At 38.4% G+C, this 18,614-nt stretch overlaps 1 protein-coding gene across 1 annotated transcript; it reads right to left on the reverse strand.

Moving 5' to 3' along the window:
- Positions 1 to 6,657: 6,657 nt before the first annotated feature.
- GGPS1 (geranylgeranyl diphosphate synthase 1) lies at positions 6,658 to 17,332 on the reverse strand (the record flags this gene model as incomplete). The annotated part of the gene is made up of 3 exons (XM_079532475.1): positions 6,658 to 7,419; positions 8,945 to 9,015; positions 17,266 to 17,332. 3 exons carry the CDS (start codon positions 17,330 to 17,332, stop codon positions 6,658 to 6,660), a joined length of 900 nt encoding a protein of 299 aa, XP_079388601.1.
- Between the last annotated feature and the right edge of the window lie 1,282 nt (positions 17,333 to 18,614).

Here is an 18,614-nt window from a genome sequence, read left to right on the forward strand (position 1 = left end):
AAAGCGTGTATGTTCTTACAAAGGGAATGTAAGTGCTGCTGTACACTTACCTTACTGCTAATTTCCCTCTCAGCATTCCACTATGCTTCCAACGCCAGTCCTGATGACGTGGGACATTCTTAATTGTACATACTACAAATCCTGTTGCAAGGTTTTTATTAGCCCTTATAAATTACTGGCAGGATGTTTTCTTAAATTCCATATTTATGTGGGACAACACTCAGTATGCTGAGCCTCAGAAGGCCAGAACAGAAAAGTTTCACTACCTTTGGCTGCATGTTGGGAAAGGCGTTTGAAGTATTGTTCACTATCTTTCTCACCCAGCAGTTTGCCTATAGATAATCCAGGCACTCTGAGAATCTACGTGTGTATCACTGACTTGTTTTGTATTTAGCATTTCTAAGCTGATACTGATTTTTTTTTTTTTCTTTTTTGAGGGGTGGGTGTCTAATTTCTTCTGTTTTAATACTGTCATCAACAAATAGGTGTAGTTGATCCAATGTACTTATTTTTATTAAATCAGAAACAGGACAAGGCAAGCAGCAAGATCAGTGTAACATTTTTATCTTGTTACCTAGACTTAATAACTCTTGCATTTTATAAATGCCTTAAAAAAAAAAAATAATAAAATAAAAAATTTAACGTCAAAATTTCTTGAACTAATTATTATCTTAATTGATATGAAACACAGGGAAGCGTTCATAGCATCCCTTTTACATTTTTGGAAATAACACTGACAGTTCCTTTATGCAGTTTTTACTTTGATCTGTATGTTTCCACCTCACCCAACGTGAAGAGAACGCAAGCAGCAATAGGCTCTTCAGTCAACTACAACAGTTTTCCTGTGGCTTTAGTTCTACGTCTCTATATATAAACTCCATAATTACCTGTAATCATATTTTTAGACAATTTTCTTCCTTGCAAATACTTTTTTTTTTTTTTTCTTTTCTCCCTCTGAGAAACTCCCTCCCACTGCTCACAGTGCCACTGTGCCAAGCACACCTGGGTGCTTAACAACTTCCACCAGTGCAGAATTGTTATTCCTCCCTCAGTGAGCAGAAGTTCACTGCAGGCTACCATCTGCTGGATGACAGCAAGACAACAGGCCAGTTTTTATGTGTATTTCAAAACAGCAGAACCAAAATTTTAGGAGTTGGACTTTTTTTTTTTTTTTTTTACAGACTTCAGTTACTACTTTAGTCATACAGTACATTTTACCATATGGTCCAGAAATGACAACCAGAACATTACAAGAGTGAAAGATAATCTATTATGATCCAGGGAAGATGGAAGTGCTCACTGGCACCACGCGTAATTCATATACTGAGGGAGTGGAGAGTAATTTCATAGATTGTTGGATTGTTTTTGAGTTCAAAAGCAGAAAATCAGATATCTAAGGTTTCTCTTTACACCAGAGTTCCACCAGGTTTTGCAGTGCTCTCCCTGGCAGCATCACATTAGGCCTTTTTGGGGTATCCTATCATTCTTCATGCTGCAGTAAACCAGGTTGCTCAGCAAATGGTTTTCCAGCGAGCTAAGCAAGAACTTGCTCATAGGATGCATGGGTGAGAAGCATTATCAGGATGTAACCTGCATTGCAGAAGTGGATCCATGAGTCATGGATTACTCCTAACACCACCAGATGAACCATTAGGTTCAGTGTCAAGGATAAATATGTTGATAGAGATGAAGTAAAGAAAAACGTGGGAAAAACACAATTAAAAAGCAACCATCCCCGAATGAACATATTTGCACAAAGTCCTTTATTTTCTGCTATAACATTGATAAGCCTTAAAGAAAGAAGTCACCAAGCATCAAAACAATGATTTGTTCCTATTTCATCACCTCATCACCAAGTTTCATTCATTCTAAAGTCATTTAAAAGGAAATGCTGCAGAAAATGTAAACTCTGGTGCTGAGGTCTAATACGGTTTATCCAGGAAGGGCGTTAATGTGATGATCAAGTCAAGTCAGCCTGCAACAGATTAAGTTTCCTTGGCTTTAAGAATAGAAAATTTGTTACAGAAGGAAAATTAGTCAGTAATAGAACAACATACTCTTTATCTGTACTTTTAATCAAAACCTTAAGATATATTCAAGTTATTTACATAACTGACAGACTAAACTATCTATAATATATCTTACATTTGGAAAGCGAGAAGGGAAATACAGGGAAACTGAACACACATTCTCTTGCATTTCCTAACAAAGTGAACGAGATGCTGCAAAATGAGGTGAAATGAGGTGAAATGAGGTGAAATTACATATCAGGAGCCTTAAATAGGTATTCTTACCCCCTCATATTCCCTCCCTGGCTCTGCTTTTACCCCATCTAGCTGCCAACTTTGGCATTCACAAGGCTTTTGCTGAGAGGAATTATTAATTCAGACAAAAAACCAAAAACAACTAAAAACAAACAAACAAACAAACCCAAAACTTCCTTTTCCTTGGGTTAGATGTGTCTGTGAAACAGTTTAACTTGCTAATGAGTGTTACAATCAAAGCAAAGTAAGTGTTGAAAGCAAGTGGTAAAGGGAGGTAAAGAAGCTCCAACTATATGGGACCAGAATAACATATGGCAATATAAGATGTTACAAGCTTCAACTTCCTGGAGAAAAAATTTCAGGCATTTCACGACTGCAGAAAATCTTGGGTTACTTTTATGAAGGCACAGGAAAAGCCAAAATTTAAAGTTTACTTTGTTTGTCCTGGAACAAAAAAAGTTTGAAGGTACTGTGTGTGCTCTGGTATTGGTAGCAGAACAGAAGTACGAAAGGAAAAGAATTACCACCACGTGTATGGGAACTGCTGAATCACGCCCTGAGCCTCTGATTGACCACCTGAGGCAAGCAGTGAGTCAGCCCTGGGAGCACAGCTGAAGGCAGTTCTCCAGTGCTACTGGAAGGGGTGGAGCCTGGCTCCACCTCTCCTGGACCCCATTTAAGAGCTGACTACCACTGGAGAAGTATCTCTTTTGGAGATCCCTCCTCTTGGAGTCTTCTCAGTGAGCCCAGGACAAGGGTAAGCTTTCCATCCATTCTTCTTTAGCGTGATTACCTGTTAGCCTAACTTTCCTGTATGTTTCTTAATTATAACATCTGTATATTCATTGATTATACACCATGAAAGTATAGAGCAAACAATACAAACAGCATAGTAAATATCAAAGTTGAAATGTTGAATATGAGATTAAGACAGAACAAAGACGTGCAACAGATGCAAGTAAAAATACAGAATTAAAGCTGTGTGTAAAACACTGGGGAAAGGGAATTTAGAGAAAACAGAATACCAAGTCTAACAACCTGCATTACAGCGCTGTTACCACTGGCCTTAGAAGCTAGTGTCTGCACACACGTTAGCTGCTAATCAGTAATAACTATTGCATCTCAAATTATAGACTCAGTAGTAAGCATCCAATTTGATGCTTATCAGGTCCTAACCTCTGCCATTTCTAATCAATTTCTCATGCAATCTTATTCCTCCACTGTTTTACACAAACTCACGTTTACTTTGCAGATTAAGCTTTTCCCTCGCATTATGTACATCTTATTAATGAAGTTATTTTAGAGCTGCACTGGAAGAAAGAACTAGATTTGTACATAGAAATGCTACATGGCACCATCCTGTCACAACTGCAAGAACAGAGGAATGTAGATAAATGTATGTAGATAAAAATAACCAAGTAACAGACTTACAGAACAGTAATAAGCATAATAGCAGTGATATGTTTTAACTAGAGATTGTATCTTGCTGTAAAACAAACTTGCAAAAGATTAGATTCTAAAACCTGATTCTGGCGTTAAATGAGGGATTGTGAGCTCAAAGTTCATCAGTCCGTTACATATAGAATAGCAGAAAAGGCAAGAGAATCAATATGTAGCATAGCACTCCTAGTGCAGCAGAACACAACTAAAAGGAAGTGTGTTTGCTGCGGTTCATCTAACACGTACCATATGTGCCTCCCCAGCAGTAAGTCAAGTGACAGAAAATGCCACTTGGGCTTGAAGAGTGAACTTGGAGACATGAACATTTAGAAGAAAGGTTTGAGTGGAAAAGGGCATTACCAGGTGAAGTGATAAACAGTTATTCCTCTGTGCCCTGTGAGGCGCACTGCAAACTGCACAACTGTGAACTGAGTATCTTAAAGTTTACGTACTAAACTGAAAAGTTAATATGCAAAAATAGAAGAGGGAAATTGTTTATTCAGAGGGTGGGGGGATCCCTAGTACAGCTGCCCAGAGAAACCCCATCCCAGAGGTGCTCAAGGCCAGGTTGGATGGGGCCCTGAGAGCCTGAGCTGCTGGGTGGCAGCCCTGCCCATGGCACAGGGATGGGGCTTGGTGGGCTGGATGGGCTTTGGTTCCTTCCAACCCAAACCATTCTACAATTCAGTGATTCTGTGATTACTGGATGACACCGTGATAAATTGTCAGAACAAATTACAGAATAAATTAAAGATCAGAAGTGCTGGCTAGTATAAAAAAAAGTTTGAAACAATAAAAGCCATACATCATCAAGAAAGTTTGATTATACAAAACTACTTACATCCAGCAATTGAATAGAAATTAAATGCCACTAAGTGCACTTTGCACTGCATATATACTGGTTGTAATATCCCAGTAGGGACAAGGACATTTTAGACTAAGACTAGGAGATTTTCCTGGCAATAGTTTTTTTCAGTGTTGTCCCCCATTCAGCATCAGCTGCAGCAGTGCTTAGGAACTCCCAAGACATGGCACAAAATAAATATTGCACTTTGCTACAGAAGGTATTTTTTCCCCATCAAAATACCAGGAATTTACAGGCTTGCTACCATGCACTTCAAGTCAAGAAATGCAGTTTACTGTCATTAACATTAAATAAAAGACACCTTTCACCAACTTTAAGCTATTCAATCCTGGCAATCAGATCCATTCAGTGAAAAGGCTACTGTTCTGTGTCTAATTGCAAAGCAGAGACAAAGCTCCCACCTTAGCATGCAAATAAAAGGAATAACCCATCATCTATAAGTACGGAATGCTTCTGACTAAAGCAGCCATCCCAATTTTTTTCATGCTTAATCACTTTTGGAAGAATCACAAGGGTTGCTGCAATGTTTTCCTTCGGCAAGCATCTTCGGTTAGTTTTCTCAGTGGGCTGAGGTAGTGGCTCTACCTGCTTGCAGGTACAATAAGTGAACAGATGCACACAAGTATTCTTCAGTTGTTAGAAGCGAAGTATCTCTGGCCATTTCTTTTCAGAGTATGCTGTGACAGCATGCTGTCAGCTTAATATCGCTGCAGATAGCAGCAGTCCCACCTTTGATCTGAAACACTACTTCTCTACATCAGAGCAAAGCTTTGTACAGCTACAAATATGAAGAGAACTGCACCTAATTAAAGCCACCTCAGCTAGGAAACAAACATTTCTGTAATGTGTGTACACGTATGAGCAGAGATTTTTGTCACTTTTCAGGCTACTTCTCTACTCAAGTTCTTAGTGCCATGCAGGTATGTCTGTCTACACAATTTTAAAACAGTATTTAAGCAATTAACTAAACTGAAGGGGTATTAGAGCTTGTAGAACAAGATGCTACGTTTCAGTTTAGCCAGAAGTCACTACTGTCTCTGTGGAGATACCTACAACAGCCTCCTGATATGAATTCAGAACATGAATGCTATGAAATCTGAATCAATTTCTGGAAAATTCTCTCAATTACAATAAGAGATTAGAGAAACCAGTGTAATTCACAGCATCTTAAAGCTACCTGTTATGAATCCCATTAAATTCCTACTAGCAGCTTACTATGCTGCTACTTGCAGTTACATCTTTGAGATCTAGTGCTTATGTTTCAGTCCCACGCTAGAAAATATTTGATTGTTTGAAAAAACAACAACAACAACAACAACATAATGATCAAAAACCAGTCAACTGAAATTATTCAATGCAGAACTGAAAATGGTGGCAAATTCAAAATGAAAGTGATGGAAATTTTTCCCTAAGATAAATAGAAGTTTCTATTAAGCTCCCATCTCAATCTAAACATTAGTCTCATTTGGACATAAAGCATTTTAACAATTTGTATTCCCCTGAAATATCCTCAGATACTGGATAGAATATTCACATTAGAACTAAGTACATCTATCTATCTATCAGAACTAAGAAGATCTATCTGATTTTCACAACTCTTAACATCCATAATGCAACATTAGTATATGCAATGAGGTTGTGAGCATCTTTTTTTATTGAACACCATATATTTTGGTTTACTAGAGTGTTGTTTAAAAACACACAAGCCACTTGGGTCAATCAGATTTAATTTAATAAAGATTTTCAGCCAGAAACTTACAGTTTGTTGAAGATATACTATAGCCTGTGAAATTTCTAGGGCTGAAGTAATGCCAATGTTTGTGTAAAAATCCATATTCAAAGTTTGTTTCAATTCTAGTATGTTTTGAAGACATCTGCAAGCAGGTACAATTAAGACTGTATATATAAGGTATACTGCAGTATTCAGTGATCATTTTCACATAATCAGTGATTTATTTTCAACGTACATTTTTGCCATGTGGCAACATAGTAGTTGTAAGTGAGACTGACTGTCACACCTTTCAGATAACCTTTTACCTGTTTAAAAAAAAAAAAAAAAAAAGGTTCCATTCATCCCCAGGAGATTGATTAATTGTCATTTTCTTTGAACATTTTGCTCAGCTGTTCCACTAGCGCTACAAGCTCAGGGTTTCCCCCAAGTGATTCAATTTGTTTATAGGCTTCAGATTCAAGCTCTTTCAGTGTATTCCGAGTGTACTCAAATGAACCCACGTTTTCAAGGTAATGCACGCAGTATTTTTTTATATCTATGTTTTCTGTCCTTTGACGCAAAATGTTTTGCACCTGTGTACTTTCAGGTTTTGACCAAATTGCATGAATAGTTGGGAATGAGAACTTGCCCTCAGTTAAGTCTTCACAAAAACTCTTGTTTTCACTATATTCTTTGGAGTGCAGGTTGGCATAGTCATCTCTTATTTGGAAGAAGAGACCAAGTGTGTTAAGAAGTGGTTTTAAGTCTTTCTTATAATTTGAGAAGAGCTGCATGAGGCCTACAGCTAATCCAAAGAGACCGCCTGTCTTCTGCAGTACCATAGCTTTGTATTCAGCTTCTGTAGGGCAGGTGTAAGTATCCCTCCAGTAAATGTCCAAGCCTTGACCTTTATGGAGTTCCAGTAGCTGACGAGTAAAAACTTTAACAGCATCTGGGTGATCAAGGGTTAAAACCTTCTCTAAGCCAAGGAAATACACATAATTAGCACAGTTGATTACAGATGGAATTCCATAGATACTGTGTGCCACTGGAAAGCCCCGTCGTAGCTTTGAGTTATCTTCAATATCATCCACAAGTAGGCTTGCATTGTGTAACATCTCTGTTACTTCAATAATAACCTATTACAAGAAGAGAAAATGATTATCTCCTGCATTTTTTCCAGCAAACTATCTAGCATTCAGTAACCACTATCCAAAAGGTTAAAACCTGAAACCCAGCAATCTAATTGTTTGCTTGCCCAAGATAATGACTCTGAGAGCAAACTATTTGAGCACTAATTACTCAGCTTTGAGATAGAAGTGAGGCCTACTTCAACTTGTAAAGATACCGTTGTCTATTGATTTTAAAATCATGAAGGATAGAGTACTTATAAAAAGCAACATTGCAATACCTATTTTTCTGAATGCTGACTCAGTCCATTATGTCATTCCCAATACTGTCAGGAAAGTTCATCATTAGATAAGCCTATTCTAGCATTTCTCATTAGTCTATTTCATATCACTTAGTTTGTGGACTCCTGCAGTTTCTGGATATTTAAGGTTGAATTGAAATAATTTAGGATGTGCTTCATGACTGCGAATTACCTCTTGAACTTCCATTAAAGACAGCATCAAAAATATCTTAGAGTTGAATGTGAGGAGGGAGGAAGTTCAGACAGCAGAAAAAACCCCCTTATTTTCTAGAAGACAACAGGAAGTTGTCTGAGGAAGTGAAAAAACTGCACTTCATAATGAAAGCAGACCGGCATGCTTTCTTAAAAACTAAACTGAACTCACCAGCAGCTGCTGCAATGTAACTTTCAACAGACGGACTTTGCTACTTGAGCACTATGAAGCATCACACTTAGCCCATCCTAAAGACGACTCCTTTACAAACACTAATGGCCTACCTGCTCATTAATGAATTTATTTAGGGACGAGATGGGTGTCAAGAAAAAAACAGTTATTTGAATTCCCTACATTACCTTGAATACAGAGAATCTCTTGCACCCTAAGTATACAGTTTGGGGTAACTGTAGTCTAGTCAAAAGGAAAATTTTGCATTTCAAAAGCCACCGCCTTTGAGCACACAGCCATGCATCTTGCATAGATTTGTCAAAAAGAAAAGGGAAGGATTATTCTTGATGAAGTGCTTCACACTGGGTAATAAGGGGCTCTAACTGTAGAAGTCTGCCATTTAAGGCCCGGAACAAGAAATGGTTTATAAAGTTTTAAAGGTTCGCTTGACTACTGCCTTTGATATTCTTGTATCAAAATCATACGACTTTGTTCTCAGTCACTGTATCTGTAGGGCTTACAAAGTAACTGTCCAGTTTCCTTCGCAAGTCATTGAAAACTTATTCCCATTGTTGATAACTGAAGTGAGTAACAATACTAGTTGCTCCTTCTACCACTCAGAAGGTTGAGCTTAGGTAGAAAGCATGTAACTATTGTACTTCAGACAAGTCACTGAAATCATACCTTCAGTGTTAAACCATAACTTTAGTGCAAAGCTTTGGCTATTTTCCTTAACTTGTACTTTCAGGTACTCAGGAATGATGTATTGTAAATGATCAGAAGTCTTAAATGCATTACACTAAGAACAATCTGTTGCTGACAATCTTGGAAGAAAGGTAAGAGCCTTGTAAAAATAATTAGTTAGTACCTGTATTTTATCTTCTGGAACATTAAGCCAGTGATTGAAGGCCTGTGACAATTTGGTTCTTACTTGCTTACCTACAATTAGAAAAAAAAAAAAAAAAGAAAAATCAAAGTCCAGTGTTAAATGCATCTTTATCTTAACAGCTGTAACTAATTTGAGACCAGTAAGCTACTAAAAGCATGACCACTTCAAAGGGCAAAATACATTAAAGAAAGATTGTAGCTTGTTTCCTCATTGTATAAGCCTTAGAATTGAAGTTGCTGATAGCTGCAAACATTTCACAGTAATACACAAACAATGATATAAAAACGTGTATTTACATGTTACTGCAATTAGTCTTGGCAATTTAGTTAGCCAATTTAGTTAGATCATGATTCTGTTCGTAACCTCTACAAATAGATTTACTGCTTCTGGAAGCAAGTCCTAATTTGTTTGGCAGAGGAAACTTTCCTCCTGTTTCAGAGGAAAGAAAGGTAAGATTAGAAATCCAAATTTAGTGTTGAAACAAGTGTTAAAACAAGTGTTAAAATTCAATCTAGATACATTTTACCTGGAGGAGTTGATTTTAATTCAAGTTATCCTATAAATTATTGATGCCAGCTTTCTTTAATACATTACTAGGGGTCACATACAAGTTTTCATTTAGTGCGTCTATTGATGATCAATAGGAAATTGTTCAATAAAGTCACCTCCTGTGCAGCTCTGAACTTCAACTCAGCTGAGCCTAATATCTTCTATTAACAGCAAAACAGGCTTAGACAGAGTTCTGCAGCCTTAGCTCATCTCAATGAGCCACTTAAAAGCTATTACAAATAAACTTCAGAGCAGTGCAACCTATCTACTGGATTCCATATTACTCAAGACCTACTGAGAGACATAACTGAAGAATGATTCTGCAATATGAGTTTTCATGTTAATGATGCCACCCTGCCGTAGCACTGAACAAGTTTCAACATTTGAATGCCTCCCTGCGGATTCTCTCTGTTGCTGTGTGATCAGACATACAGAATGGAAAAATAAACATGGATAGATTGAATGATAAATCGTGGAAAAGAACAGGATTTATCCTTATCAAGTCGCCAGCAGGTAAGCTGGTGGTAAGATTTGTGGTTTGGGTTCTGTAGTAGAGGTGGTAATCTTCCTCAGTTGCTCAAAGGGCTTCAATTTTTGCTTGGTCTCCATTTTCCATTACTTCTCACCATCTTTTGATTTTCATCAGAAATTCACATTCAATTCAAATTCAATCACAAATTCACTGATTTAAAAGTTCATTATTTTAACATGGGCAACCAGGGCTCAAGTTCAAATAGAAAATTAGAATGGCACCCAAGATTTTAAAAGCCTCTCACATTAGCTAAATACCACCACTACTTCAAGTTAGGCTTCTTTCTGACAACAACTCCTGCAAATGCCAAGGATTTGAAATATTACCAATATTCAGATTTTTTTTACCCACTATGTGGGCAGATCAGATTTTGGCCAAATCTGTTCCCTGACCAGACTTGCTACCCAGTCATCACCACCAAATACTGCACAAACCAGGGCAGAAATGTCCTGCAGAGGTTTTTGTTTTTTATTTCCTTCTAATAATAATTGCATGAGTTAACTGAAGAGAAAATAATCCCTCAAAATATTGAAAACAACTGTTACAAACACATGCCAAGCTGCATGGCTTGCTAAGTACAAAAGAATAATTCAGTAAGTCCATAAAAATAATTAGTCACAGATAATGTCATATTACAGATGTATACCTTATCTACAGCCATTTACATACTTCTAAATTACATTGATAAAAACAATTGCAATTAAAAAATAGGCTGCTAATTCTGTTTTTTGAAATGTATTTACTAGAAAATAAGCTTACAGAAATGCTACAAGTTCAGTAACGAGTTATTTCATCATGAAGTACATAAGTACTAGCATATAATCTAAATGGACTCTTAATATGCACAGTGGATTGTGCCATTTAGTTCCTCAGTACAGACAGCATTTAATTGTTAGACTTGTCTACCTTGAACACCAAGGCTGTCTAGACAAAGGCTATTTATGGAAAAACCACTATCTGTACAGTAAAACATTCATCTTTACTTTTATAGGTGCAGATTTGCTTGTGTGAGCCCTATTACTGTTTCATAAATGATACTGTATCATGTTCTGAAGTCAATCCTACCACGTCTATTTGATATTAAAGCAATTTTCATATGCATGTTTTATGCCTACAGTCACACTACGATGGCAGCAGATCAGATCCTTTTAATATTGGTCTTAGAAGACTTGATACATTGGTACTCTGTTCCTTTACTTCTGCCTCCATCCCTAAAACCTTAAATTATGCAAGACACAGCCCACAGATGTTATGATAAAATTAAAAGGATTAGGACTTAACGCTACCAGAATAATTCACTTTTTCTTCTCCACTGTTCCATGTCACTACACTGCTGACTAGTCAAAGGAGAGTACTGTAAAACTGAAGACTATCAAGATCTAACTTCCAAAATTAGCAGCTCTGCCTCCTGTACAGTCATAATTATAGACATTACTGAAACAAACTTTTAACAAAGTTATGCAGAATGTAGTCAGTTTGATCTGCTGAGGATCCCAACAGTACCCTCGTCAAGCGACAACTACGCAAAACTTGTCTTCTCATTAGCAAAGCTGAGTGGACAAGCAAGGTAAGAGAAAAAATAGAACATAACAGATTCACTCTGACAAAAATTCTCCATAGGGAAAAAATACGAATTTCCTATTCTTGAAACAAAGATCCACTTAGTAATGTCACTCTGAGGACAATCCCACCTCCTTAGGCAGAGGAGAGCTGCTTCTCTACGAGACTAACTACACATGTGTATGTATGATTTTCTCCTGACAGAGTACAGACCTCAGACTCAGACCTCCTGCTCTGAACAGGCTGCTGATCAGTATTTCTTTGCTCACACTGCATTAATATGACCTCAAACTATGCCCTTCAGGCAGAACCCCACTTAGATTGAGGGTACGTAAAAGGGATAGAACAGCATGAGAAAGAGCAGAGGGACCATCAACCCAGCCCTCATTAGAGCCTTGCTAAGCTTATTCAACTCATTACTGCAGCAGAAAACTGCCTGCTTTTTGCTAGGTTAGCTTTCTGCCAGCTTTATGTACTGTATCAGCTTATGAAGTGGGTCTGCTCAAGTTAGTACAGGCTAAGCAGCAGACGCTGAGAGACAGGAGAAAGAGGACCCTTCTGGATGAAGCAAGCCATTATATTACCTCAGTTTTATTGTACACTTTCATATTTAGCTCTGCCATCTGATGGGTTAGGGCTAAACAGGTCGGTGCAGATCTTCCCACACAGCTATGGGAACACTACTGCCATACTATGTGAACTGCAGGCCTACACTTTCAAACCTAGGCAGCCACTTGGGACAGACCGAGGATTATCTACGTTAACCCCACACCCTGTTCAAAATAGGATTAATTAGTCCAGCACTGAGATTCTATTTTTCGCCTTGTTCTGTCCTCTCAGGATCCCCAGTTCCACCATCCCACAGTCACATTGGACACAGTTGCTTCCACCCTTCAAACACCAACCAATTATTCCATGTTTGGAGGTGTGAAGTCCAGCAAAACACCTTCCCTCACCAACTCCTTGATCCTGTGTTAAGGAGTGGTCCTCAACGCATTCCCAAAAACTGACTGGATTGCCTACGCCCTGCTGTGTTGCTGCTTCTACAAGATACTAAGGTACTGAGCTATTCCACATCCCATATCACAATTAAATCACAACCCTACAATTGCATGCAGACCTCTAATTCATCCTGTTTATTCTCCACAGTCACTTTGCAGAGGTATTTAGTCCTACAGATTCCCCAGGATGTGTGAGAACTTCCCCCATCATGCTGCCCTTTTATTGTTTCCTTATTTTAGTGCATATATCTGAGGTGGGTTCCCTCCAGCTGTATTCATTAGAGGATCTCTTGTCTCCATCAGCCTATACCTTCCGCTTGCTAGTTTACCATTTCCTTACTTTATTTTGGGTATTGTCACTTTTAGTGTAAGTCTCTCCTCACCACATTGGTCAGCCTGTTGGCAGACATATTTCTGGGCTGACTTGGGCTGGTGGAACCCATCTCCTCCTAGGAGTTCTTAATCCACAAAGACAGTCCCTTGGTCATAAAACCCAAATCCCCGCTGCTGATATCATCTGGGCAACTAACTGGTTATTGACATGAATGGTCTATTCCTTTTCATAGTAAGGAAAGGCTCAAAGATCAAGAAAAAACACTTGGTCTCCTGTGCCTTTGTCTCTCACTCTGAAAGCCTTTTAACTGTGTTTGAAAAACTCCAGGTAACCCTTGGCTATATCCATTAGTCTTACGTGAAAGAGGTATAGGGTTCAGGTGCCTGATGATGAAACACACTGCGTGTAGTCTCTCCAGAACATCCCTCTCCTGAGTTGCCAAGAGGCAGCAAGCTTCCTTAAGATAACAGCTTCTGTTCTGTGGCCTCTGTCCCCTGCAGGAAGCAGCCTCCCTACTACTATCACTTGATGTTCACACCTAGTGCTGTGCTGTACAGAGCTTCTAGCCACTTGTTTTCTTTCAGTGCAATGAACTTATGTGACAAATGCATATATGCATGAGATACAGGAATCTCCTTTGGTGTCAGAAGCCATGAGCTCCCTCCCTTCACTACTGTGGAGATCTCCATTTTGCAGCCTGACATGCATTCTTCCTGCCCCTCTTTCAATATACACAGGGCTCTTGAATCTTCAGGCTCTTGCAGAAGATCCTGTCCATCTCCTTCTAGTTATTTCTGATGCTGTGCAGCCTGCTGAACCTCTTCCACTTGTCTTTTGCTTGGTGGAAGCAAGTTTTCCACCACTGCACCATTTGGAGGGCAAGGACACTACTTTCTCCTGATCTACTGGTATGCCCAAGCATCCCAGCAGTGCAAGAACTGAAACTCTCAGGAACTTGGCCTAAACTGAGGGTTCTGATGAGCAAGATGCAGTTGCTCCAGTGGTAGGGATCATGCCCTGTGGCACATCACCACTATTCTTAAGCACATTTGTGCTGCCCTCAGTTTCCAGTCCCCTTCTGTGTGAACTGAGCACCTATATCTGTTGGCTGCCTCCCAGCTGTACTCTCTTATAAAAGAAATTAAAAAAAAGTGAGAAAAAAAGTGTACGTGCTATTAAAATAATGATGTTTCAGTAATTATAAGAGAAACACCACCTTAATCTTGCTACTGCTGCTTCGTAACTCCTTCACCAGACTGGTCAAGTTCAACAACTCAGCAGAAAAAGCTGAAAAAACAAGAGCTAGTCTTGATTGTTTAGCGAGCTAAACAAGCCTGGAGCAATACACGTGAAAGGGAAAATGCAGAGTTGTGAATAGGATCAGAATCTACTCTTTTCAATTACAAGCTGTTGATCCAGTCACTTTTACTGCAACTGAAAGCCCATATACTCGTTAGTGCTGCATAAACAGATACTGTTGTTAACTCAGCTACTTGGAGATGGAAGATGCTTCATCATCTGTGTGAATTTTCAAGAGAAACCACATTATTGGCATTTCTGAAATTTATTGCTGCTTATTGTACTTTGTTTACCCATATAAATGACAGAAAACTAGACTGAGCAGAGTACAAACTACTATGGCAATTTTATGTACAAAATGATTTTACAACAAAGTTAGTATTTGCTACCTCCTGATACAGTAAGTTCTGTTAATTCATGTTTATTCTGTCACTAGCATACTGGCAGTTAAAATGACAACAACTTAAAAAAGATTCCTTAAGCCTACTAGTTCTTCTAGCCAAAAGTCAAAGAAACAGACAAGCTAAGAGCTTAGGTATCAGCCCCAAAAAATTACCATAAAAGTCCTATTGGATTAACATCAAACAGTCAACCTCCTCTTGTATCAGGGGATTAACCCTTAGCATTGTTATAGAAGTTTGCATTCTCACACTACAAGCAAGGTTAGGAGACACTTAAGTTTTTAAGCAATCTTAATGAAGATACCAAATTCCTCTTTGCGTAAGAGTTTGATATGCATCTAACTTCATTCAAGTTCTCATAGGTTATTAAAGCACTTAAGAGATTTTGCTTTTTAACTAGTCCTACAAGATAAGCAACTGCTTATTTGACTCACAGCCAAGCTTGCTCTAGAAGCCTCTCAGATGTGCCTACCCTTGTGCCACTTCACTGACAGGATAAAAGATGGGCTATTCTGTCAGGCAGGTTTTTTAACAGGTTAGGTGATAGATACCTAATCATTTGGTCATTGAGCTGAGAACTGGCACAAGAAGCAAGAGAATACCACCAGAAGAAAGATGGAACAAAATCACCTTTTTCAGCAAAGACTTGTTAGATTTGCTCAGGTACCTCATCTGGGCTCCACCCTAATTACAAACTGCTAGCATATGCCTCATTTTCCCTTCACCAAGCCTTGATGTTCATACTGATGCCAAGGCTGACACAAGTAGCTGACTCCTACTGACCTGTGCTTGGCATAGCTGACTTGGGGCAAAGCTGGTGTTTCAAACCATCCAGCTGTATGATTAAATACAAGTGCTCCACAGGCACACAACTTTTACCCGCCCAACTTAAAAGAATTCTTCTGTTCTGAATCACGCCAATATTTCTGCATGGAGAAAAGTGTATCTTATCTCTCACCTTCTCAAAGCATAAATTAAATTAACAAGAGATCAACATGCTTCAGCGGACAATCGGATTTATGATACTTGAGCTTACACTGATGGTCCATGTGAGATAAGCCATTAGGATACAGTGATTAAGGCTAAACACACAATGAAGTACAGGAATTTAGCCAGAGGAGTCAAGGTGGGAAGGTTAAACGAAATGCATAATACAAAGTGAAAGCTAATTGAAGAACTATCAGTCAAGGACTTATACCTACAGTTGTTTTTTTGGTTTTGTTTTGTTTGGTTTTTTTGGGGGGGTGCACTTTGTATATTATATATTTGCTTCATTGCTAGTCACTACAATTTTTTTATTTTTTAAAAAGCAGCTGAAGACACAGAAGTGCTGCGATACATCTTTGCTTGTATTAGATAAACTAACCAAAAAATAACATTCTTAAAGATTGTGTTGGAGAAAAGTAAATTTCTGCAAGACCAGATCTTAGAAAGCCCCTCGAAATATCTCAGAATCATTCTCAAATACATTTTCAAGAAAAAGCCACCATCCAGTTTAAATGCTGTCAGGAAATGGCAAACAAATTTCCTGGCATTAAAAAATGAGCGCTACTGCCAAATTCTCTCCTCCTCTAGGTTTTCAACGACAGCGCCTGGCAGCACAAAGTGCCAAGTCCATTGCAATCTCTAATGTAGACAAAATGAAACTGATATTTGTAGAGATGAATAATAAACCTCACTACACAGAGGTTACAGACCCACCATGCCGACACAAATATCAGTCTAAGTTTTGCTGCAGATGTACTTAGTACTGTACTTGTGATTAGTTACGCTATTTGTCTTGATAAGTCTTCTATCCCCAGTCACATATAACTCTGGTCAGTTATCTTCCTTAATAACTGAGAAATATTATATACCCATTAACTCTACCAGTATTCAATACAAGTTGGATAGAAGTAAATGATGCAACAGCTCCCACAGCAAAGTTACTTCTAGAGTCACTGATAGCCTAATGTGGTCTTCCTGCTGCTTTAGGTGAACAGATGAGAGTCACAGCAAACAATATGACTATTTGTTCAGCAAAGAGGCTTTTGAGTGGCACATGCATACAGAAAATTTCTATCAAACTGCCTCCCGTATTCTGATAAAATAGCTATTATTGAAGAGGGAAAACTTCATCTCAGTGTGTTGCTAATGGCTTGATACAACACAAGGACTGACAAGTCAAGTAATCCAGGACAGTCAAAATACTAAAACCTGGCTCTATACTCATCAGGGAGGAGAAATAACAATAACACAGACTATTTAAAACATACACACAGCCCATCACCTCCAGTACAGCAAGCTGTTAAGTGTTGAGCTGTGATGTTTCATCCTTCAGGAATAGCATCAGGTCTTCAGTACTTGCCTGTATCTGTTTCAGCAAGTAGCAAGTCAGCTACTCTGAATGGAGGGCAGAGCAACTGAAAGAAAACTATCTGCACTGCAGCAGACAAATGCAATTGCTACTGTATGAATCACCAGAAGGATAATTTCACAAGAGAAGAAAAAACAACAAATATAGAAAAATGTTAGCTTTAATTACTCTTAAACCCAAGTATCAAGAATGGATTGTATTTCCTAGGACAAATATGTTGTAAAAGTAACATTGGTATTTTGAAGTAACACAGTAAAAATAAACTTGCCTGGTAGTTGAAGTAAATACTGGTATGGCTCTAGGATTCTTTTAGATGTTTCATCCATCTCATCCATGTCTCTTTCATAAAAGGTAGTTTGCTGTTAAAGAAAGTGTTATTAACACTGTTTAGATTAAAAAAAAAAAAAAAAAAAAAAGCCAAAACAACCAAGCAGTGAAGTAACAAAATAGAAACAAAATAGAGGAGCAAGCATTCAGGAAAAAAAAATTAGCTGACCTCCATGCTAGGTGTAAGTGCTGCAGTTTTAAATACAAAGGCGACTACAAAATTCACTGTGAAAGAAAAGTTTTATGGATGGCACTCAGACAAGAAGCAAACATATGTTTCAAGTACAGGTTTATTTATTCATGAGTAGTTTAAATCAACTCCTAGACTTTTATCTGTATCAGAGGGCTTAGATGAAAGAGAAACATTTAAAACATTAGCATTCACAACAATTGAGCCACACTGTAGATCCATGGAGAAGACACTCAGCACATACAAACCTTGCACAATTAATCTGATCAGACGTCCCTAAATGCTGCACCTATACGAAAGTGCAGATACCTAAGAGCAGAAAATATACCTTACACCAATGCAGCTTAACTAAGTTGAAAACAAACTTGAGCCTTCTGACAGCATTCTTCAGTCCTCTTTTAGAAGACAGTAATGTATTGTTTCCTTGCCACTGCTTAAGCACAGTCATCTTTACATACGCTACATACATTGTATTCTTGCAATAAATCTTTTAGGATCCGTTCCCTCCATAGCTCAACAATTATGTATTGATTATTTTTCAGTTCACATACCCTTTGATCATCCATATTTGCATTTTTTTCAGACTGTTTTCTATAATGGATCTTTTCCTCCTTTCACCTCTAGCCTTCCTTGCTGCACTGCAGATACAGCAGCTCAAAACAATTCTTCTAATGTCATTTTAAGACAGGAACTGCAGCAGCAGCACAGAGGCTCATGCTACTTCAGCAGTGCTTTTCAGCTATTCTGCTCCCTCCTCCCCTGAGCTATTCAATAGTTCTATAAATTATCAATAAAACTAACTAATTTAGAGTGAGTTTGTAAGCATGGACTGATGCATTTTTAATGTAGGAACATTAAGGGGAGTGGCTGACATGAGTGAAATATACTGTGTTCCACATTTGCTCAAAGTAATCCAGCAATAGTTTCCCACAAACAACTCAAAGGAGCGGTATTAAGATCATTGCTTCCCCTTAAAGTACCTGGACAAACTGGACCTTCCCCTGCCAGCAACAGCTCAGTCACTTCCTGCTTACTCCCATTCCCACCTTCTGGAGCCATAGATATTTGTAACAGTCCAAACTTGGGAACTGATCTTCATC

This window comes from Tetrao urogallus, assembly GCF_951394365.1.
Source record: "Tetrao urogallus genome assembly, chromosome: 2".
Taxonomy (NCBI): domain Eukaryota; kingdom Metazoa; phylum Chordata; class Aves; order Galliformes; family Phasianidae; genus Tetrao; species Tetrao urogallus.